The sequence below is a fragment of the Amblyraja radiata genome, chromosome 1 (assembly GCF_010909765.2).
Source record: "Amblyraja radiata isolate CabotCenter1 chromosome 1, sAmbRad1.1.pri, whole genome shotgun sequence".
NCBI classification, from domain to species: domain Eukaryota; kingdom Metazoa; phylum Chordata; class Chondrichthyes; order Rajiformes; family Rajidae; genus Amblyraja; species Amblyraja radiata.
In genome coordinates, this window is record NC_045956.1 from 88939578 (window position 1) to 88963330 (window position 23753).

The 23753-nt window shown below is 42.0% G+C and overlaps 1 protein-coding gene across 3 annotated transcripts in view; it reads right to left on the minus strand.

The window, feature by feature from the left end:
- dhx15 (DEAH-box helicase 15) overlaps positions 1-23753 on the minus strand; it is a 135685-nt gene that overhangs the window by 32855 nt on the left and 79077 nt on the right. For all 3 annotated transcript variants that reach the window (XR_004412961.1, XM_033026364.1, XM_033026370.1), the window contains exon 7: positions 1610-1696. Coding sequence is in view for 2 of the 3 variants with exons in the window: in XM_033026364.1 (XP_032882255.1) it covers positions 1610-1696 (87 nt within the window). In the remaining variant the exon portion in view is untranslated. The remainder of the gene's footprint in view (positions 1-1609; positions 1697-23753) is intronic.

The window sequence follows — 23753 nt, forward strand, 5'->3', positions numbered from 1 at the left end:
TTGTGACGCGAGAAGGTGCCACATAATAGAAATGTATTTTTAGTCCTAGTTTTTAGTACTAGTTTTTCTTTCAATGCAGCATGAATATACATGACACAATAGTGAGCAACCAGTTTTAAGAACTATTTTCCTAGGCCCATCAATTTAATAAAGCAAATGGCAAGAATTTTAGTTTAGTTTAGCTTAGAGATACAACGTGAAAACAGGCTGTTTGGCCTGACCAGCTATCCCAATACACTTACACTATCCTACACACACTAGAGACAACTTACAATTATACCAAGCCAATTAATCTACAAAACCTTGTCTTTGCTGTGTGGGAATAAACTAGAGATCCCGGAGAAAACCCATGCAGGTCACTGGGAGAAGGTACAAACTCCCGACAGACAGCACCCATAGTCAGGACTGACCCCAGGTCTCTGGCGCTGTAAAGCAGCAGCTCTACCCGCTGCGCCACGTGCCGCCTTAACTGTATTCTGTAATGGCCCCATTCTATGACTGTGCTGATTTGTATATTAATTTCTCAAACCGTCCAGCTCCACCATTCTTCCAAACCTCCAACCAGCTTTCTCTATATTAATTCAAAAGCCTCTGAAGAACAAGACAAAAGGCATCAGATACATTTTGTTTTGATTATCTGAAATAAAAGCAGCAAACTCTGAAAGAGAATGAATGCTTCAGGTCAAAGCCCTTTCAAAAGAAAACAAAGTGAGTTTTAAGATTGCAGAGTGAGGAAATGCAGATCAGAGGTGCAACAGCTCAGGCAGTCAGAAGAGAGAAAAACTTAGTCAAGGTTACTGATGGACAACCTAAAGCACAGCTGGCTAGTTCTGATGCAGTGAAATTATCCAAAAATCTGATTTAATATTGAGCACTGAAAGCTGCAATGCGCCCAGATGGATGATGACATGCTGCTCCTCAAATTTATTTTGGTCATTGGAACAGTACAGGAAGCCCAGACAGATAGGTGGAGTGGTTAACTGGAGTAATCAAGTGATAATTTCCAAAGCTATCAAACCAAATTACAGAGCTTTTAAATGGCCTTTCCTTTGTCTTCTCTTTCCTCATTAACTAATAAACTAGTTGGTTTCATCAACAGCTTACCACCACGTCAATCCAAACCCCAGCCCATCAGAGATATTCATTTTGTGTAGGAAGGAACTGCAGATGCTGGTTTATAATGAGGGTCAGAACCCTTCTTCAGACTATTCTTACTTTTCTCACATTCAAAAACTGTTCTCCCCTCCCATTCTTGAGGAAAGGCCAACAAAAAACCCCCCAGAAATTTTATATATGCTCTCGTCTCCATTTGTTGGGAACTTCTGAGTCATTCCAGCATTTTATGGATTTCCAACATTACTGCTTTGACTTAATACAATGATGGGCACGCAGCTACTTGCAGTTGGCAACATGCTCCAAGTCGGCTGATCAGCAGAAATAAAAGCAGAGAAAATTTAGCTCAATGAAGGTAGTTACCGTGTAAACAAAAGGGAACAAAAGCAAAGCTCTGTGGCAGGAATGCCACGAAACTAGGTCAAAATCAATGTGAGGCATAGACAGGGAGGGAGCTATCAAATACACTATAATTTAAGCAGATTTAAATACTAACCTTCTGTTTCGCAAAGCCTGGATCGATTACAAACACAACTCCGTCAATAGTGAGTGAGGTTTCAGCAATATTTGTAGACACAACAACCTAGTGTAGCAAATAAAAGGGAAACGTAGTTAAATATTACAGCATTGTTTTGGAAAGTTTCACATTCAGCACAACTATTGGCATTACGTTTGCAGCAGAAAGACCATTCATTCTTCAGGCTTATTTTACCACCTCTTTCCTGTAATGAATTAAAACTTATACTTAATCATGCCTATACCTATTCAACACAAAACTATGCAGCAACAAATGTTCACCTGGTATTTTATATATTACCTCAAATACATTAAAATACATTTAGAAATCAAAGGGAACAACGACAAAGAGAACTTAAACCAGGACAAGATGTACACAGTGAATGCCTCGGAGAGTTGAATGTGGAACAGAGACATCAAGGGCACAAGTACATTGTTCCCTGCAAGTGGCAATGTAGATAGACAGGGTATTGAGGATAGTGTGTGGTATGTCTGCCTTCACCGGCTGAGGCATTGAGTGCAAGAGTTGAGACGTCATTAGCGAGACCACACTTGGGAGTACTGTGCGTTGTTCTGGCCACCACACTACAGGACTTTAGACTGAGTCTGAAGAAGGGTCTCAACCGGAAACGCCATTCATTCCATCTTTTCAGAGATGCTGCCTGCCCCGCTGAGTTACTCCAGCTTTTTGTGTCCATCTTCAGTTTAAACCAGCATCTGCAGTTCCTTCCTACACACTACAGGAAGAACGTGATTTAGTTACAAGGAGAGACTAGATAAGCTGGGACTGTTTACCCTGGAGAGGAGGTGGATTGGTGACCTTACAGCTGTTTATAAAGTTCTGAAGGATATAAATAGGAAAGATATCCTCAGTATTTTCCCACGGCTGGGGAATCCAAAATGTGGCATAATTTAAGTGAGGGGGCAAGATTTAAAGCGGATCTGAGAAGAATGGTTTATTGCACAGAGGTGGTGTGTATATAGAACAAGTTTCCACAGTATATAGAACAAGTGGTAGAGGCAGGTAAAATCAAAACATTTAAAAAGATACTTGGATGAGGACATGAATAGGAAAGATGTAGAGGAATATGGGCTAAAGACTTGCAAGTGGGACAAGCTTCGGTCAGCTTCTTGGCCAGCAGGGATTAGTTGGACTGAAGGGGTCATTTCAATGCTGTACATGTAGCTCTGTTATAATGTGATAATTGTGTTCCTACCAAAGCTTGTATATAGAAAATAATGTTATAGAGAAAAGATTAAATGGGGAAAAAGGGTTTAAGGGCTAAAGTATTCCAGATTCCCAATAACAAAATTACTTCCCCCGCCCTAGACATCTATTTATCTGCTTATCAATTTCTAATGTAATTTTTAATTGGCCCTCCGGTTCCTAATTGAAATAGTGTTATAACCAAGTGGGCCTGCGTAATGCAAATAGCGGTCCCCAATTCATCGGTAGCATTCTATCCAATTATCATTATGGACACACGCGCTGTAGGAGAACCACATGTAATGACTCTAAAAACCATAAGTAAAACTTTATAGTTTGAAAGGAACTTCCAATGAATAATTCCCAGTTCTGCATTCGATTTTACCGGATGAGGCAAGTGCAATGTAGCCTAAGCTTGCGAGGGTCTCGAGGACAGCTGCCCACTCAAATTAAAGTCTGTTTGAAAATTAGGCCGAGGAAGAGTGATTACATTTGACCACTTATGGCACCTTCATTAAAATGAGCTGTTGTGCAAATCAAAATAACTGCTCCAGAGACGTTCAGGTAATTCACCATCTACACCTGACAGTTAGATAAACATGCTTATGCCGACATCTGCAGAAAAAAACAGTCATCTCACCACCTTGCCCAAATGCATTCCTCTCTCCCAGCTGACTACATGCATTCTCCCAGTTTCATACCTGTAAGCGACTGACCAAGAAATCTAGGCATGAGCTTTTAGCGCAAGTTCAGATGTGAGGGCTTATTGCAATTAAAATTGCACGGAAGGCTTATTGTTCAAATTTTTCATTAATTTACACTGAACCAGTTCCATCGTACAACGTTTTATAATTTGCTGAAAACAATTCCAGTCATTTTGAATAATGGCAACCTAACCTGGTGTTTAATAAGCATATACAATTTATTTTTGCAAGTTACGCAAATGATTTTAAGTATTTGCTCAACCATTTACCAGTCATAATGCTGCAGTTATTTGTTTAATGCTTTAATGTTTTTTTAAAAAAAAGGTGCATTTGTCAAATTCAATGATATTGGACTCTCCAATATTTGCAGTGATATTTATTCATGAAGTGGAGGGACAGCTGTGGGAGGTAGCAGCTGAAGTTTGCTATGAGATAGCACAGTTGTCCAAGGGAGCCACAGGTCATTGTGTGGGAATGGGGCAGCACACTGGAAGCCTACATAGCGAGGCCTACATAGCTGGGCCGACAGGCATGTGAAAGGATCCAACAGCACGGCTCTCGGTCGGGTCAACCCTTGGATGGCACCCCACTGACGACAATCCCACATTCAACCAGGCCAACAGTCTAAGATTACAAAAAGTGCAACAAAAAAAGCATCTCTCATTAAGCCAAGATCAAATTTAATATTTGCAGAGACTTGATAGATGCAGGTTGGTGCCAAAGCGTGGGGACTCTTTGCATGCTGGTCTGAGAAGATGATCTATTAATCACGACAATAGTTTCACACTTTTACGTGTATGATTTGACTGTACTCACGCATGGTATGATTTGACAGGATATCACTCAAAACAAAGCGTTTCACCATATCTCAGTACGTGACAATAATAATAATAATCTGCAACTATGATCTATTATGCTGGGCTGCACAAACCAATGCAACCAATTAGAAAAAAGTGAGGTCAAAACAGCAAAATTAGAGTGCAAATTCACAACCAAGACTCACTGCTCTTCAAACTGCTGAAAACATATCGGACACCACCATTCTAATGTCCCTCTGCAGAATACCATTGCATTCTTGTTAAGGGTGCCACTCAAAGTTTACCCAAAACAAGATGTAACGCTGTTCTTTAACAAGCAAGAGATAAACCTCAAAGGCAATCCAATGTTTGCCAAATATACCAATTTCACCACCTCCAAAAGGTAGAAAACATCAGTACAATTTAAATGACCAACAGGTCCTAAAAGATTATTGCCCCAGATAGTAAGGTGGAGCACCCATACATACAAAATAAAACAAAATGCTGGACTAACTCAATTAGTCTGGCAACATCTCTGGAGAACATGGACAGGCATCGATTCGGATTGGGACTCGTCTTCAGAATGATTGTAGTGAGGAGGAAGTGGGAGTCCCTTGTTTTTAGCTATATGTATGTTTGACAAATTTTAGAGACTGATTCATCCGATTCCCCAAAATCTTCAAAGCACAAGATTTATATTCACGACACCACCAAAAAGAACCATAGAACGCAGCGCAGAAACAGGCCCTTCGGCCCACAAAATCCATGTCAAACATGATGCCAAGTTAAACTAATCTCCTCTGCCGGCCCCTAAGACCCTCTTAAATGACACTATCTTGTTTGCCTCCACTACCACCACCCCTGGCAGCACGTTCCAGGCAAATGCTAGCAGGGTAGACAAAAAAGCTGGAGAAACTCAGCGGGTGCAGCAGCATCTATGGAGCGAAGGAAATAGGCAACGTTTCTGGCCGAAACCCTTCTTCAGACTCAAATGTTAGCAGGGATTGGGAAAATTGCCACATCCAAGTTCTGGAGGGGCATTAAATGCCATCCTCGATGGTGATGCTCGCGAGGAAGAAAATTCCATCAGCACTAATAAATAGTTGGTGGACACCACACATTGTTATAGTTCAATAGTCAGCTGAGGATATTTGTTCCTCCATGATGTTCGAATAGTTGACGACTTAAAACAAAATAACCTTTTTTTGTTAAAATATGCTGCAATTTTTCTTCCTGCTCCACTCTTGCAGATCCTCATGACGGTGAGATATATTGTGACATTTTCAAGTAAATTAGTTATCTTTTTTATAACTTGAATCAACAAAGCTAAAAACACCATTGACATTTACAGTACATCTCCCCCAATAACCATTAAACAGCGTGACTATCTAACAAAACTTCTGATCTATTATAGTCTATTTTTTGCTACTCATTATCAGAACAAACCAGCTCCAATTATGGGTCGCAGCCAAAACAAACTAGATTTTTATTTCAGATTTGTTAGCATTTTTTAATGTTAATGTTCGTAGTATATAGATACATGTCATAGGAAAAGGCACAAGACTGAAAAATGTAATCACAAGTTTATTCTGCTCCACAACCCTTCTGTGCATCTAACCAGAAAGTGATACTATTTTAAAATTAATTTATTCAAATATTCAATCACCAGAATAATCAGGTGACACGGTGGCATAATTGGTGTTAAACAATTAAACAGTTGAATTGAAAACGGCACTCGCTGATCAAACTGAACAGGAAAGGTCAGCATCAGGTTAAGAACAATTTGTTCAATTTCATCACTGGAATGTCAGAAGCTGGTTTTCCATCCAGATCGACAATTTAAAGAAAGCAGACCATTCTCCTCCAGCTGTCAGCAGTTCAAGGCTAAATGAAGAACAATTTGGTAAAACCTCGAAAACTAATCCTTTAAATATAGGATGCAGAAGTTCAGTAAAGCTTCACGGTCCCTCACCCCATCCACTACTTGATTACTTGAATGATGTATTTGTATTTGTTTTTAGTTTAATGGAATGCTAAACTGTCAATTTTTTTGTAGTCAGGTTATAGAGGTAAATTCTGCAGTAAATATCACAATAAATACCTTTCAAATTTGCTGAAGAGCAAGATTGGGAGAAACTTCCAAATTTTGGCAATCCTGCAAGGGTAAAGGGTGGGGGAAATAAGTTGTAACAAATCGTGAAAAGGGTGGTGGAGGCAGAAATCCTTGTCATGTTTATAAAGTAAGATAATGTGCGATGACCTACAGGGCCATAGATTGGGAATTTGGATGTGTCCAAATATCAATTTTTCACCAAGGCTTCTTCACGTGCCACATAAAAGCAAAGGTTTTCTAATTCCCTCTCCTCCTCCTGAGAGGGGGAATTGTCACTCATATATAAGATATTGGATGCATTATTCTCAGACTGCTCAGAGCTTGCAAATATTTTTAGCTTTCCAGATTTCCATCATAAATTGGCAAATGTTCTGTGTCGATGGGTTATCAAAATTCTGCCTGCCATATTGTGACTGCAGAAAGAGAACTTGCCTTGATCTGAATCACCTGGTGCCTTCCGAAATCACTGTCAAATCTTGATGCCCGAAAGCTCTTAAAAATCAACAATGAAATAAGTCTGATTCATCATGAGACTAGGGGTCTCATGATGTGACTAGTGAAAATTAGAGCACATGGTATTGGGGGTAGGGTGTTGGCATGGATAGAAAATTGGTTGGCAGACCGGAAGCAAAGAGTAGGAGTGAGCGGGTCCTTTTCAGAATGGCAGGCAGTGGCGAGTGGAGTGCCGCTAGGCTCGGTGTTGGGGCCGCAACGGTTTACCATATATATTAATGATTTGGAAGAGTGGATTAGGAGCAACACTAGCAAGTTTGCAGATGACACAAAGCTGGGTGGCAGTGTGAACTGTGAAGAGGATGTTAGGAGGTTGCAGGGTGACCTGGACAGGTTGAGTGAGTGAGCAGATGCGTGGCGGTATAATATAGATAAATGTGAGGTTATCCACTTTGGCGGCAAAAACAAGGGGGCAGATTATTATCTTAATGGGGTTAGGTTAGGTAAGGGGGAGGTGCAGCGAGACCTGGGCGTCCTTGTACACCGGTCACTGAAAGTTGGCTTACAAGTACAGCAGGCAGTGAAGAAAGCTAATGGCATGTTGGCCTGCATAACAAGAGGATTTCAGTATAGGAGTAAAGAGGTTCTTCTGCAGTTGTATAGGGCTCTGATGAGACCACATCTGGAGTATTGTGTACAGTTTTGGTCCTAATTTGAGCAAGGACATCCTTGTGATTGGGGCAGTGCAGCGTAGGTTCACGAGATTGATCCCTGGGATGGCGGTACTGTCATACGAGGAAAGATTGAAAAGACTAGGCTTGTATTCACTGGAGTTTAGAAGGATGAGGGGGTATCTTATAGAAACATATAAAATTATAAAAGGACTGGACAAGCTAGATGCAGGAAAAATGTTCCCAATGTTGGGCGAGTCCAGAACCAGGGGCCACAGTCTTAGAATAAAGGGGACGTCATTTAAGACTGAAGCGAGAAAAATCTTTTTCACCCAGAGAGTTGTGAATTTATGGTATTCCCTGCCACAGAGGGCAATGGAGGCCAAGTCACTGGATGGATTTAAGAGAGAGTTAGATAGAGCTCTAGGGGCTAGTGGAGTCAAGGGATATGGGGAGAAGGCAGGCACGGGTTATTGATTGGGGACGATCAGCCATGATCACAATGAATGGCGGTGCTGGCTCGAAGGGCCGAATGGCCTCCTCCTGCACCTATTTTCTATGTTTCTATGTCTAGGAAAACTTTAACAGTCTCATTGCTCAATTGAACAAAATCATGAGAGGAATAGATTGGGCAAACGCACAAAGTCTCTTGCCAAGAGGAGAATTGAATATGGAACGAGCTGCCCGAGGACACAATTGAGGCTGGGACTGTTGAAACAATTAAGGAAAATTTAGACATGGACAGGATAGGTTAAGAGGCATATGTGCCAAGCATAGGCAAGTGGGTCTAGTGTAGATGGGATATGTTGGTCTCTGTGGGCAAATTGGGCCAAAGGTTTTAATTTTGATTGCACGCATCTTACCCAATAGATGAATATGCGCTAGCTTGCAACATCACCACTAAATGGTGTCAAGTTGGGAAAAGGGGAAGTACAACGAGATCTGGGGGTCCTTGTCCATCAGTCAATGAAAGTAAGCATGCAGGTACAGCAGGCAGTGAAGAAAGCGAATGGCATGTTGGCCTTCATAACAAGAGGAATTGAGTATAGAAGCAAAGAGGTCCTTCTGCAGTTGTATAGGGCCCTGGTGAGACCACACCTGGAGTATTGTGTGCAGTTTTGGTCCCCTAATTTGAGGAAGGACATTCTTGCTATTGAGGGAGTGCAGCGTATGTTTACATGGTTAATTCCCGGGATGTGGGACTGTCATATGCTGAGAGAATAGAGCGGCTGGGCTTGTACACTCTGGAGTTTATAAGGAGAGGGGATCTTCTTGAAACATAAGATTATTAAGGGTTTGGACATGCTAGAGGCAGGAAACATGTTCCTGATGTTGGGGGAGTCCAGAACCAGGGGCCACAGTTTAAGAATAAGGTGTAAGCTATTTAGAACGGAGGCGAGGAAACATTTTTTCTCAGAGAGAGTAGTGAGTCTGTGGAATTCTCTGCCTCAGAGGGCGATGGAGGCCGGTTCACTGGATACTTTCAAGAGACAGCTAGATAGGGCTCTTAAAGATAGCAGAGACAGGGGATATGGGGAGAAGGCAAAAACGGGGTACTGATTGGGGATGATCAGCTATGATTCGAAGGGCCGAATGGCCTACTCCTGCACCTATTGTCTATTGTGTACATTATCAGTTCACCGTCAGTCCTGTCAAAGACTGGGCTCACAATATATTAGAGTTAAAGAACTCACCGGCCAAATGTCAGAGGTATAAGCGGGATACCCTTTCGATTAGTAGGGAAATCCTGAACCAGACAGACTCTATCGAAGTCGGAAGGCTCAGTACTTCCTGCCAATATACCCCTCGTTCAAAATCAATCTCAACCCTGTGTGCAAAAAAGAGATTGAAACCTTTGCCACCCTTTCCAGTTTGTGTTTGCTAACTACACTCAAAAGATGTAGTATATTTAGATTTTCATGAGATTTTCATAAGATAGCAAAGGATGGTTACAGGAAAGAATGGGATCAAAATAAAAATAAAAACATTTAAATGCCAGTGTTCAGAAGAAAATGAATCACTGTATTCACAAAATAAGATTAACATGCAGGTGTAGAGCAAACTATTAATAGAACAAAGTTGAGGGTTACATTAGTATGGAAACAGAATTGATTAAAAGGCAGATAGATTAAATGTGCCATTTGTAAACCAGTGAATCGCTTAAAGTTCCATAAGAAACACCTATTGAGAATTTATACTGACATGATCAAGCAAAACATACCCACATTTTCCCCAAATACCAAACTAGAATGGAGAAATTAGCTGTGAGGATATAAAGAAATAAAGATAGATTAATGAAGAAGTAACATTGGAGTGCTCAGTTAGTTATTTTGGTGCGAAGAACAAAGAATAATGGCTTTTTATTGAATAATGAGAAACTTAGATGCTGATGTTCACTGAGCTACAGCTCGCCATCTATACATAACTAAATTTCTGATCTTGTTATCTTCCGTTTTGCGTGGTCATTCTATTTGCGCAAAAACAATACGCGATAGCGCTACAATCTTTCGCCAGCTTACTCACTCAGTTCTCCTGAGCTGCAATTGCACCAAGTTTTGTTGCGATCGGTGGTCTAATGTAAAAGTTAGCGAGGTTTGAAAAATCTTAAAAACCACGCGTGCGCAGATCGATCTCCTCTCCTGCCGTTCAGCGCCGCGTGGATTCGTGTTTTCTCCTGTCACTCCACGGGACGGTCCACCCCTTCCTGCGCCATTGCGTCTTTACTGGAGCTGAGGGAGGCTCTGGATGGCCTGCGGACATCTCCAACCGGACACAATTTTCGGAGGGAGATTGGGTCGGAGACCCGACCCAAAGCAGCCCAGCATCGGAGACGCAGCCCAGCTTTGGAGACCCAGCCCAGCCCAGCCCGGAGATGTCGCCGATGTTGTCAAACAGAAAGCGTGAACTCTGATCCCGGCGCCCGCTGTGAGTCCCCATCCCAACGTCAGTTCCAGCCCCTTCCCCCGTGATACCACCCTCTCCCCAACAACCCCCGTCTTTTCTCAGAGTTTCTCCCCCCACCCCCCACCGTATTTTAAATTTTAGACTGCCCATTATATTGTGGGTGGGATTTATGACGTATTCTAGGGCGTGTTTGGAGCTAAATTTCTAGCGCAGAAGCTTAGTTTTTAGTTTAGTTTGGGACCAGCATGGAGAAGGTTTACCCTTTGACCATGCGAAGTGTAATAGAGCCACAAGGAGTTTTCTAATGTTTAAAGCGAGAAGCTGGAGTTCGATGAAGATTATAGTAACGAGTCGGAAGAAGTTTGGATGTACCTTATTATTTTTCATCAACAATAAAGAATTTATTAATCAAAGGGCTGTGTTTTGAAGACTTATCTGTGAAGAAGCTCTGAAGGTCTCAGACGGTGAGCTCATATGCGTATAAAGATATTCCCCTTAACCAAGTAGTCCATTTAGCGGCTAGAGGGAGTAATCCCTTGAATGATATAAAAATCTGCCACTACACTCCCCTCCACACCCTCCCCCCTCGCCACACACAACTCCCTCCCCACACTCCCCCCCCCCCCCGCCACACACAACCCCCTCCCCACTCCCCCACACACACCCCCACTCCCCACAAAAAATAAAGATAGGTTAATGAAGTAGTAAGAATGAAGTCTTTCTCCAACATCTAGAAAGTCTGAAACTCACGATAAGGAGTATAAATTTCAGAAATATATCAGATTTCTTCATTTAAGAGGATTGTGAATTTTTAGAAATTCCTACTCCAAAAGATTATGGAAGCTCATTTATAACAGGTAGACACAAAATGCTGGAGTAACTCAGCGGGAAAGGCAGCATCTCTGGAGGGAATGAATGGGTGAAGTTTTGGGTCAAGACCCTTCCTCAGTGTGAAGCAGGGTCTCAACCCGAAACATCACCCATTCCTTCTCTCCAGAGATACTGCCTGGCCCACTGAGTTACTCCAGCATTTTGTGTTTACCTTTGATTTAAACCAGCATCTGCAGTTCTTTCCTTAACATTTAGGGACCAGCATACTGGCAGGGCAGGTTTGCCACTGCTACACGGGTGGTTTTAAACTGAATAAGGGGGGGTGGGGTGACGAATGGGGCTAGTGGAGGATGGAGTTAAAGGGAAAGGGTTTCTTAAATGTGTGAGCGTAGAGACAGAGGGGTGTAAAATGAGGGTAGAAGCAATAGGTAGCAAGGTGAAAAGTAAAAGTGGCAGGCCGGAAAATCCAGGGCAAAAATCAAAAAGGGCCACTTTTCAACAAAATTGTATAAGGGGTAAGAGTGTTGTAAAAACAAGCCTGAAGGCTTTGTGTCTCAATGCAAGGAGCATTCGTAATAAGGTGGATGAGTTGAATGTGCAGATAGCTATTAATGACTATGATATAGTTGGGATCACGGAGACATGGCTCCAGGGTGACCAAGGCTGGGAGCTGAACATCCAGGGATATTCAATATTCAGGAGGGATAGAGAGAAAGGAAAAGGAGGTGGGGTAGCGTTGCTGATTAGAGAGGAGATTAACGCAATGGAAAGGAAGGACATTAGTTTGCAGGATGTGAATCGGTATGGGTAGAGCTGCGAAACACTAAGGGGCAGAAAACGCTGGTGGGTGTTGTGTACAGGCCACCTAACAGTAGTAGTGAAGTTGGAGATGGTATCAAACAGGAAATTAGAAATGCGTGCGACAAAGGCAAAACCGTTATAATGGGTGACTTCAATCTACATATAGATTGGGTGAATCAAATTGGCAGGGGTGCTGAGGAAGAGAATTTTTGGAATGTATGCGGGATAGTTATCTAAATCAAACATGTAGAGGAACCAACGAGAGAGCAGGCTATTTTAGACTGGGTATTGAGTAATGAGGAAGGGTTAGTTAGCAGTCTTGTTGTACGTGCCCCCTTGGGCAAGAGTGACCATAATATGGTTGAGTTCTTCATTAGGATGGAGAGTGACATTGTTAATTCAGAAACAATGGTTCTGAACTTAAAGAAAGGTAACTTTGAGGGTATGAGACGTGAATTGGCCAAGATTGACTGGCAATTAATTCTAAAAGGGTTGACGGTGGATATGCAATGGAAGACATTTAAAGACTGCATGGATGAACTACAAAAGAATAAATCAGGAAGGTAGTGCATCCGTGGATAACAAGGGAAATCAGGGATAGTATCAAAGCGAAGGATGATGCGTACAATTAGCCAGAAAAATCAGCATACCGGAGGACTGGGAGAAATTCAGAGACCAGCAGGAGGACAAAGGGCTTAATTAGGAAAGGAAAAATAGATTATGAAAGAAAACTGGCAGGGAACATAAAAACTGACTGCAAAAGTTTTTATAGATATGTGAAAAGAAAGAGATTAGTTAAAACAAATGTAGGTCCCTTGCAGTCAGAAACAGGGGAGTTGATCATGGGGAAAAAGGATATGGCGGACCAATTGAATAACTACTTTGGTTCCGTCTTCACTAAGGAAGACATAAATAATCTGCCGGAAATAGCAGGGGACCGCGGGTCAAAGGAGTTGGAGGAATTGAGTGAAATCCAGGTTAGCCGGGAAGTGGTGTTGGGTAAATTGAATGGATTAAAGGCCGATAAATCCCCAGGGCCAGATAGGCTGCATCCCAGAGTACTTAAGGAAGTAGCTCCAGAAATAGTGGATGCATTAGTAATAATCTTTCAAAAGTCTTTAGATTCTGGAGTAGTTCCTGAGGATTGGCGGGTAGCAAACGTAACCCCACTTTTTAAGAAGGGAGGGAGAGAGAAAACGGGGAATTACAGACCAGTTAGTCTAACATCGGTAGTGGGGAAACTGCTAGAGTCAGTTATTAAAGATGGGATAGCAGCACATTTGGAAAGTGGTGAAATCATTGACAAAGTCAGCATGGATTTACAAAAGGTAAATCATGTCTGACGAATCTTATAAAATTTTTCGAGGATGTAACTAGTAGCGTGGATAGGGGAGAACCAGTGGATGTGGTGTATCTGGACTTCCAGAAGGCTTTCGACAAGGTCCCACATAAGAGATTAGTATACAAACGTAAAGCACACGGCATTGGGGGTTCAGTATTGATGTGGATAGAGAACTGGCTGGCAAACAGGAAGCAAAGAGTAGGAGTAAACGGGTCCTTTTCACAATGGCAGGCAGTGACTAGTGGGGTACCGCAAGGCTCAGTGCAGTGACTAGTGGGTACCCAAGGCTCAGTGCTGTACCCCAGCTATTACAATATATTAATGATCTGGATGAGGGAATTGAAGGCAATATCTCCAAGTTTGCGGATGACAATAAGCTGGGGGGCAGTGTTAGCTGTGAGGAGGATGCTAGGAGACTGCAAGGTGACTTGGATAGGCTGGGTGAGTGGGCAAATGTTTGGCAGATGCAGTATAATGTGGATAAATGTGAGGTTATCCATTTTGGTGGCAAAAACAGGAAAGCAGACTATTATCTAAATGGTGGCCGACTAGGAAAAGGGGAGATGCAGCGAGACCTGGGTGTCATGGTACACCAGTCATTGAAAGTGGGCATGCAGGTGCAGCAGGCAGTGAAGAAAGCGAATGGTATGTTAGCTTTCATAGCAAAAGGATTTGAGTATAGGAGCAGGGAGGTTCTACTGCAGTTGTACAGGGTCTTGGTGAGACCACACCTGGAGTATTGCGTACAGTTTGGTCTCCAAATCTGAGGAAGGACATTATTGCCATAGAGGGAGTGCAGAGAAGGTTCACCAGACTGATTCCTGGGATGTCAGGACTGTCTTATGAAGAAAGACTGGATAGACTTGGTTTATACTCTCTAGAATTTAGGAGATTGAGAGGGGATCTTATAGAAACTTACAAAATTCTTAAGGGGTTGGACAGGCTAGATGCAGGAAGATTGCTCCCGATGTTGGGGAAGTCCAGGACAAGGGGTCACAGCTTAAGGATAAGGGGGAAATCCTTTAAAACCGAGATGAGAAGAATCCTTTTTCACACAGAGAGTGGTGAATCTCTGGAACTCCCTGCCACAGAGGGTAGTCGAGGCCAGTTCATGCAGGCAGGACAATGAAAATGAATGCATTAGCAAAACTACTCAATAGCTGAGTGGGTTTAAGGGGTCATATGGCCTATCCCTACTCATTTTTCTTACGTGCAAACTTGGTATATACATTTTTATAGGCCAGCCTGCCTACAATATAGGGCAAATTTCCATTATAAAAGAAAGACCCAGGAATTCATACCTAAAATATGAAAAATACAAGCCAACAATGTGGTGTGCCTGGATTGGAATAAGGACTTGTAAGATCAACTAATATACATGAAACATTAGCACAAAAGCATCAATTTGTTAAATGGCACAATCCAGAAATATAATTAGAGACTGGACAATGCTGGTTGCGTGGGTGAGTTACAATTTTCTCGCATTACTCCAAATAAAATCTTAAAACTTCAAATTAGAATGGACCAGCACTTCAAGAGATATCCTGAAAAGACATTTATTGCAGTCAAGGATCTTGATGTTTTCATCAATTTTGCATACATGGCAGCTTGCAGCAATTACTGTGCAGCCAGGAGAGCCTGATGCATGCACATCGATTCAGCAAGTTATGACCTTCAAAAGAAAATATTTCCTGCTTCATAAAAGGTGAGCATTTTAAGTAGCAGTTTACCACATTAAAGCCTGCAGTACCCTTGTGGCCCCATCAATCAATTGACTGGCCAGGTGAGCAGAAAACTGAAAAATGGAAGTCAATTTAGAGATACAAAGTGGTGCACGTGGAGAGGGCAACAAGGCAGGGAGACACAATAATAACAGGAGAGTTGGAGAGAAACAAAGTGACCTTACTTCACATGTCCTCCGAGGACCCTGAAAATACCTAGACAGTTAGATAACGTTGCTGAGGAAGCAGGTGATACATTTCTTTATAGTTTCAAGGTGGGAAATGCAAGATCAGGAAGGTTATGCACAGCCAGGCCCACGATTGTATTTGTGCTCATAACTCTGGTCACTTCAACACAGAAAAGGCGCAACAGATCTATGGATAGGTCAGAAGGGCTTGAAGAGCCCGCAATGACAATTATATTTTAGTTACGCAATTTAAGTTTACTTTAGAACATAGGTTTAATTGGCACATATAAAATTGAGAGACAGGCTGAATAAATAAAGTTGGGCCATTTCTCTCATTGACATCAATAATTAAGTGTCTTGACCCAAATCGTCAACCATCCCTCTGCCTTCACAGATGCTGCCTGACCTACTGAGACCTTTGAATAGTTTGCTTTTTGCTCCAGATTAGTGACTGTCATTTATTGCATCTCCAACTATTAAGAGTAAAGCTGAGCAACATTCTGAAGACAATTAAAAAACCCAGGACCTTCCCAACAATGAACCAATGTAGGCCAGATAACATGGGGTCAATGGGCAGAAAAGACGTACACAGACCTGCAGCTTGGCTAAAAGGGACAGAAAGAGTTGGAGTAACTCAGCAGGTCGGGCAGCAACTCTGGAGCACGTCGGGTCAGGTCAAGTCAGCCATCTTGAGACTGACTTGCAGTCCACCTGCAACCTGACTATTCAGTCAAGAGTTGAGCAATGTGGACTCAAAATCTCAAAACAAACTGGTTGAATTCCCTTTGCAGTTATAGGAAGGTTCTAATCCTGGGGTTCCAATACTGGTTGCATCTGACAACCTTTATTGAAAGAGTGTCAAAAACAGGACCCGAGTTGACTCGCATATTTGACTAATAACCCACTAATCTGTTAATGTCCAATTGTTCAAATTAAGGCAAAGTGGCAGATGGCTGCAAATGCCATCCCTAACATTGAAATCAACATCAACATCAACAGTAAGAATGGCCAGAAAAGCTGCAGAAAATGTGATCAGAATTCCAACCATGTGTTCACTGCTCTCTTCTCCCAATCCCCCTCCCCAACAATGCCAAACACAATCATAATAAGTATTTTCAATGAGTGCTGCTTTTTCAACCAAGATTTTTTACTTCCTTTACTCCTTAAATAAAATAGTTGTCCTTCTCTGAATATTTAATTGGCAATCAAGCTCCACAATCTTACTTTGCCAAATGCTTTCCAAATTTGAACTGTACTTAAATTACATATTCCTCTTTTTTTTCCTATTTCCCTATAAATTCCATAGCACCCTTTTAAAATGAGTTAAATGGAGTAAATGAAAACAGCATTTCCTTTCAATGCTAACCTTACCGATTAAATATGTTGTTGAGTGTATTACGTAAATCTAGCTTTGATTAACAGCTAACATTGAAATCATCAACATACTGTTTCTCGAATTAAAAAAAATTAAAATATATAATATATATCTATATATCACACACAAATAAGCAATATTTCTTATTTGCAACACGACATATATTGGAAATTTGCAGTCATTCGCCAAATTAGCTGACATATAAAATATGGAAAGAGATTAACCCAATGTGTCCCAGCGTCAATAATCACAATGAGATTTTCCATAAATACCACTCGACTCTCTAAAGTGAAAGCCAAGAGATTTAGACGTATGGCTCAGCTGCTTACAGATTAAACATTAAAATATTCAGCAGCTTGCCTTTCACACATGGGACTAATCTCTGAACCCCTGCTACCAATAATACAAGCCAGTTATTCCATATTCACTCCCTTACTTTCCTTTCCCAAAAGCACTTGGATACCCATTTGATAAAAGTTCCAACTTTTACTTAAAAATTGATGAGAAACCTCAAGCATAAAGAAGAATGCTTAGTCTGCAATGAAGCATACATGTTTGTGTGAAATTGACAGCTATCTGCATTTAACCTGCTGGGATTCTGCACTCTTAAATGACCAATTTTTTTAATCTAAACTAAATATACTTGTGTTTTACTGCAGTCTAAGCAAACAGGAATCATGGCTTAGGTTTGATATTTCAGTTACATAGAACTACTGATAAGTAATCAGGGATGAACACAAGTGAGCTTTTAATCACTTCAAAAATGTCTTTCGCTTGTGCTGTTTTGCAACCCAATGCAACAGAAACTGCTGTCTGCACAGAAAACACATTTCAACATTTAAAGCAGACCATATTCCCTAAAACCGCATTACCCATTTAACAGACATAGCACTTAGCAGCAACACAGTAACATATTCAATAAATCACATAACCTACTCTGCACCAGCCATCTCGACACTGATATGGCCTATGAAGGAGGGAGGAATGCTTCCACATGGGTGGGTGTAGTTTTGTGACATTCTGTGTACCCGTTGCTTATGCTTGGCTTCTATCTACACCCAAGATAGTCACGGTGTCGAGCGTCTTCCTGTGTTGCGTAGACCAACGCATATGGCCACAAATCAAAGTGAATGCTGTACCCCCCCCCCCCCCCCCACCTTCCATCAGCCCAGCCCCTTTAAAAGGCAGTGAAGATAGTTTCCTTCACCTCCTGAAAATCTTTTGCCACAATAGTTTAGATTAAAGGGCCTGTCCCAGTTGGCCGTCATTTACGCAACAGGCTGTAGTGACTGACGCGAAACGGTCGCGGGCGTCATCATGCATCCGCACGGCCGTCTGGAGAGCGTGACGTCATTTGAAGATAGACTCAAAATGCAGGAGTAACTCAGCGGGACCGGAAGCATCACTGGAGAGAAGGAATGGATGATGTTTCGGGTTGACACTCTTCTTCAGTCTGAAGAAGGGTCTCGACCCGAAACATCACCCATTGTTTCTCTCCAGAGATGCTGCCGGTCCCGTTACTCCAGCATTTTGTGTCTATCTCCAATCATCTTGGCCCCACTCTGGGAGTAGGAGTGGGGGCGGATCAGGATTTGCAACGGCCGTGAGCCCCAGGCCGAGCTCGGCGATCGTATGCCTGCTTCTGCTGCTGTTGGAGGTGAAACGTTGCGCCAGGCCAAGGTCTTGGGCCTGTCCCACTTGGGCCGTCAGTTACGCGATAGGCCGGTGGCACGCAAAGATTTTGTGCAGGGCGAAGTCCACGTTCCTCCACGCCACTCCATGTGCCCATCCCCGCGCTATGCACGCACACACTAGCAGGTCGCGTAAATAGCACGCGAATGACGGCCAAGTGGGATAGGCCCTTAAGGCGCCCGTTTCAATAGTTGGCCTTTACTACGTTTAATGCCAGATTGATGAATCTCGGTCCGCACTTCCTCAAATGAATGGCCAAAGCCTGTGCTAGCAAAGTGAAGGTGATGGGAGAATTTCCTCAAATTCTGCTTTTGCTTAAAGGTGTATCCTGAGTTATAGGTGATATGTTTTACAGCCTCTCATTGTGGGCCCTCAGTGAATGAGCCGCCAAACACACACTAGACCTGTGTATCTGCATATTGCAACGTGATTACGGAAGTTCGATTCGGCTTGGTATCCAGTGGAAGCTACTTGACCATACAAGATACGGAAATCACAACGTACAGATTGGATTGAGCAGTGCCGTAGCTGAACATTGTAAACATTGGCCTTTCTGGCCAAGATTCTAAACTCAGAAACACGGCGACTCTTGTACACTACTTCAGTGCGATCTACTATTCTTACCCTCTTACACTCAAGCATGATGTGCCCATATATGGTAAGATTTTTGGTGTATTCTATGGTGAAAGGGATTTCACTGTACCAAAGGGCATGTGACAATAAAGAACCATTGCACCATACTAGGCCATGATGCAACCAGTCAAGATACTTTCTACAGTACACCTGTAATTGTTTATTTGAGTATTTGGAGAAATGCCACATGTCTTTAACTTCTCAGAAAAGTAGAGTGCTGGCCCACCTTCTTTGTGGCTACATCTATGTGCTGGGCCCAGGATTGGTAATCAGAGATGTTAACACTCAGGAATTTGAAACTTCTAACTATCTCCAATGACCTATCAATAAAAACTGGAGCATGGTCTCCTGACTTCCTCTTTCTGAACTCAGCGATGAGTTCCTTGGTCTTGTTGAGGAGGTTGCTCTTGCAGCAGCACTCAACCAGGTCTTCTCCACCTCCTGTATGCTGCCTCCTCACCAATGATTCGGCCAAGCAATGGCGTCATCCTTGAATTTATAGATGGCATTGGAGCTGTGTCAAGCCACACAGTCATGGGTGTAAAGGGAGCAGAGCAGAGGGCTATGCATACATCCGTGTGGTGCACCTGCATTGATGGTCAACGAGGAGAGTAGGTTGTTACCAATCCCTTGCAATTTGCCGATGAAGAAACCAACAATTCAGTTGTAACAGGGTGCTACTCTTGGAGCATGGCGATTAGTTTGGAGGGGATGAATGTGATAAACACAGAGCTGTAATTGATGAGTAGTAGCCTGATGTTAATCAGATGGTCCAGAGCAGAGTGGAGAGCCTGTGAGATAGCATCTGATGTTGATATAGGCAAATTGATGCGGATACAAGTCATTGGGAATTAAATTGTGCCATAACCAAAATCTCGAAGGACTTCATTCATTCAAGGACTACTAGACAGTAATCAGGAGCAGGTCACAGTCCTTCTTGGGCCCTTTTGAAGGTTGGAACCTCATCCGGGGAAGCACGAAGTTGAAGATGTCCGTGAATACTCCAATTAGTTGGACTGCACAGGGAAACAGCACTCACCCATGTTCACTGTCTGGACACTTTGCATGGATTCACCCTCTTGAAGGATGCTCTGGCATGATCCTTAGAGATTGATACCACGAGGTTGTCATGGCTTGTGGGGGATCATGCAAGTCTATTCAAAGTGTGCATAGAGGCCATTAGCTCATCAGGAAGATATGCTTCATTGCCGCTTATCTTGTAGGAGACGCTTGCATATAAAACTTATCATAGCTATTGTGTATCTGTCGGTTACTGCAGCTACATGACAAACGCGAGCTCAGAAGATAGTAGAGTTACAGTTAGTCATACAGGAAAAAAAACCAGACCATGACTACCCATGTTAATCCCACTTTTCTGCTTTAATGCCATACCCCACAAAGCTTTTCTCATTTATATTTTACTGTTTCATATCCTTAAATTATTAAGCAACATCTAAACTTGCTCATCAGATGGAGCATAAAGAGCTTGCACTTTTGCAAAAGCTTTGCAACAAAATACAAACCAGTCCCAACGCACAGAAAGTACATAACCTTCAAAGCTCGTCAAGATTTACAGGGAAGTCAAGAAATATAACAGTAATTTTCATCTTTCATGGATGATTATTTTGAAGAATTGTTTCTTAAAGACTAGGCTGGTAGACACGACACAAATATGAATTTAGAGAAACGTATGGTGGCCATGAAAACCCAAAAAGGGAAAAATACACTTTATATCGTGCACTTAATGAAGTAGAAATAGAGACTTCAGGGTTCAGATACAAAACATCGATAATGTTATTTAAAAAAAATATGGAATCCTAAGATTTAAAAGTAAATGCAATGAGTTTAAGAATAAAGTTTGAATGCAGTTTAAAATATATCACAAAAGCACACGGAGCCATTTTGAAAAGAAAGCAAGGCTGTGCTCAATGAGAACATGACCTGCATTCAAATTCATGACAAATATTGACAAAGAAATTAAGAAACACTATCAACTCTGAATGGGTCAGTAACCAGAGAGGATGAAGGGACAAATGAAGTTATTAGGAAAATATAATGTGTGTCTATCTTTGGTTTAAACCAGCATCTGCAGTTCCTTCTTACACATACAATCCACAGTGCCTTTTAAGGGGAAGTGTATGCATTCTGGTAAAAAACTTCCAAAAAGAATGATTAAGTGGTTAGCTCTTTGAGGAGACAGAATCGGTGCAGTGAACGAACAGCTTTGTCCAGTCCTTGAAGTTCTGCGATTTGATTTTCTATTGATTTTGTTTGATTATACACAAGACAGCAAAAATAATCTTCTTTGCCAAAGAGATCTGGAGTTCAGCACTCAGAAAAATGCCACCCCAATAAATTATATTGGATCAACAATAAACAAGAAAGTACTCTGGATAGTATGGAAATGTTAGGCAGCATCTATGGAGAAGAATGGGAATAACTGCTTCACGTAGATCACCTTTCATCAGAACCATTATTCCAATCAAGCCGTCCACAGTGTGCAGATACAGGATAAAGGGAATAATGTTTACTTCAAGATAGCGTCCAGTAAAGTCCAATTTAAGATAGTCCGGGAGTCTCCAATGAGGTAGATGGTAGGTCAGGGTCACTCTCTATATGATTATTCCATGGTTCAGTTGCCTGATAACAGCTGGAAAGAAACTGTCCCTGAATCCAGAAGTGTGCATTTTCAAACTTCTGTACCTCTTGCCTGATGGGAGTGGCCTGGCTGAGCATGGAGAATCTCCGTGGTGCTGGAGACAGAGCAGCTAAATGGCAAATTACTTTGAATGTAGCTTAGCAACAAGTGAATAACGATGGTAAGAAAATTAGGAATATCACCTATGCATTAAAAACAAACTGAAAAGGGTGGAAGAAAAACTGAAGATACACAAGAGATCCAATGAAAGCAGTCGTGCAAATTAACAAAACTAAACGTGCAAACAAGGAAGCTGGATTAACTCCTAAGATAATTAAATTAATAAGTAGTGAAGCTCATTTAAATAATGGTCAGGCGACATCTAGTCCAGTGCAGAGTTCTGATCACCATAACATAAAAATGCAGAAGCATTGGAGAAAGTACAAGAATAATCTGGGAAAAATTGGATAATTCTTGGTGAGCAGTTTTGGGCCCCGTATTTGAGGAGGGATGTGCTGGCATTGGAGAGGGTCCAGAGGAGGTTTACGACAATGATCCCGGCGATGATTGGATTGACGGATGATGGGCGTTTTACGGCTCACGGCCTGTAATCGCAGCCGTTCAGGAGAATGAGGAGTGGGGGGGAAATCACATTGAAACTTACTGAATAATGAAAGGCCTAGATAAAGCGGATGTGGAGAGGATGGTTCCAAAAGAATGAGAATCTAGGATCAGAGGGCACAGCCTCAGAATAAAAGGACGTCATATCTTTAGGAAGAAGATGAGTTGGATATCTTTTGCCAGATGATGGCGAATATGTGGAATTCATTGTCATAGACGATGGACGGCAATCCTTTGGGTATGTTTAAAGCGGAGATTGACAGGTTCTTGATTAGTAAAGGTATCTAAGATTACAGGGATAAGGCAGGAGAATGGGGAAAGAGATCAGCCATGATGGGATGGCAGAATATACCCAATGACCCGAATGACTTAATTCTGCGCCAATAACTAATGCACTATGAACTTATAAAAGGCTAAAGAGTAATTATCATCTAGGAGTAAAATTGTTCAGATGGTATTAAAAAGAAACTACACAATTACAAGACAATAAAAAATTGCGCTGAAAAATATGCTCAGTGCTTTAAAAAGACCTCTCTCACACATTGGAAAGGGGAAAAATTGTTGATTTTGCCTTCAGATACACAACAGTTTCAGCTGCTTGTCTAAAGTTGCTAGCAACCTAGCAACAACAGTAAACAATCTCTAAGGTACACAAAATTGCTGGAGGAACTCAGCGGGTGCAGCAGCATCTATGGAGCGAAGGAAATAGGCGACGTTTCGGGCCGAAACCCTTCTTCAGACTGGTCTGAAGAAGGGTTTCGGCCCGAAACGTCGCCTATTTCCTTCGCTCCATAGATGCTGCTGCACCCGCTGAGTTCCTCCAGCAATTTTGTGTACCTTCGATATTCCAGCATCTGCAGTTCCCTTTTGAACAGTAAACAATCTCTGCTCACTTATATATGGATGAGGTCCTGTGCATGCTAAGAGATGGTGTAGGATAAAGACTTCTGTTGGCGAATACAAAGGATTTCAGAAAGAATTAAGAGCAATCAACTTTAAATCTACTCACAGAAACAAAACAGAACTCTCGTCTCTGGCTCTGAATTGAATCTGAATCTGGCTAACTTACAAGGTACCAACCGTCGAGCTCCACACACAGGGCAGCACTTTGGATGGATGATCTTTGTTGAGAGCCAATGCCAATGAAGATGTCATGCACACACAGTAATTGCCTACAACGCTCGGGTTATGGTGCAAGAAATAAAACATCCCACGTTTCTGCTCTTTATCACTTCCGATACAATTATGTACATGCAAACAATGTGTACTTTACAGATATTATAACCCAGCCAGTTGAGTCAACCGATCAAGACTCACAAGGTACACAAGAAGAGTGGCCACCTGGACAAATTTAGGGAACTTCTAATTAAAGTACAGCATAGCAACTGTACTGAATAATAAACTTTCAGATTACTGTGGCACAGTGCAACAGG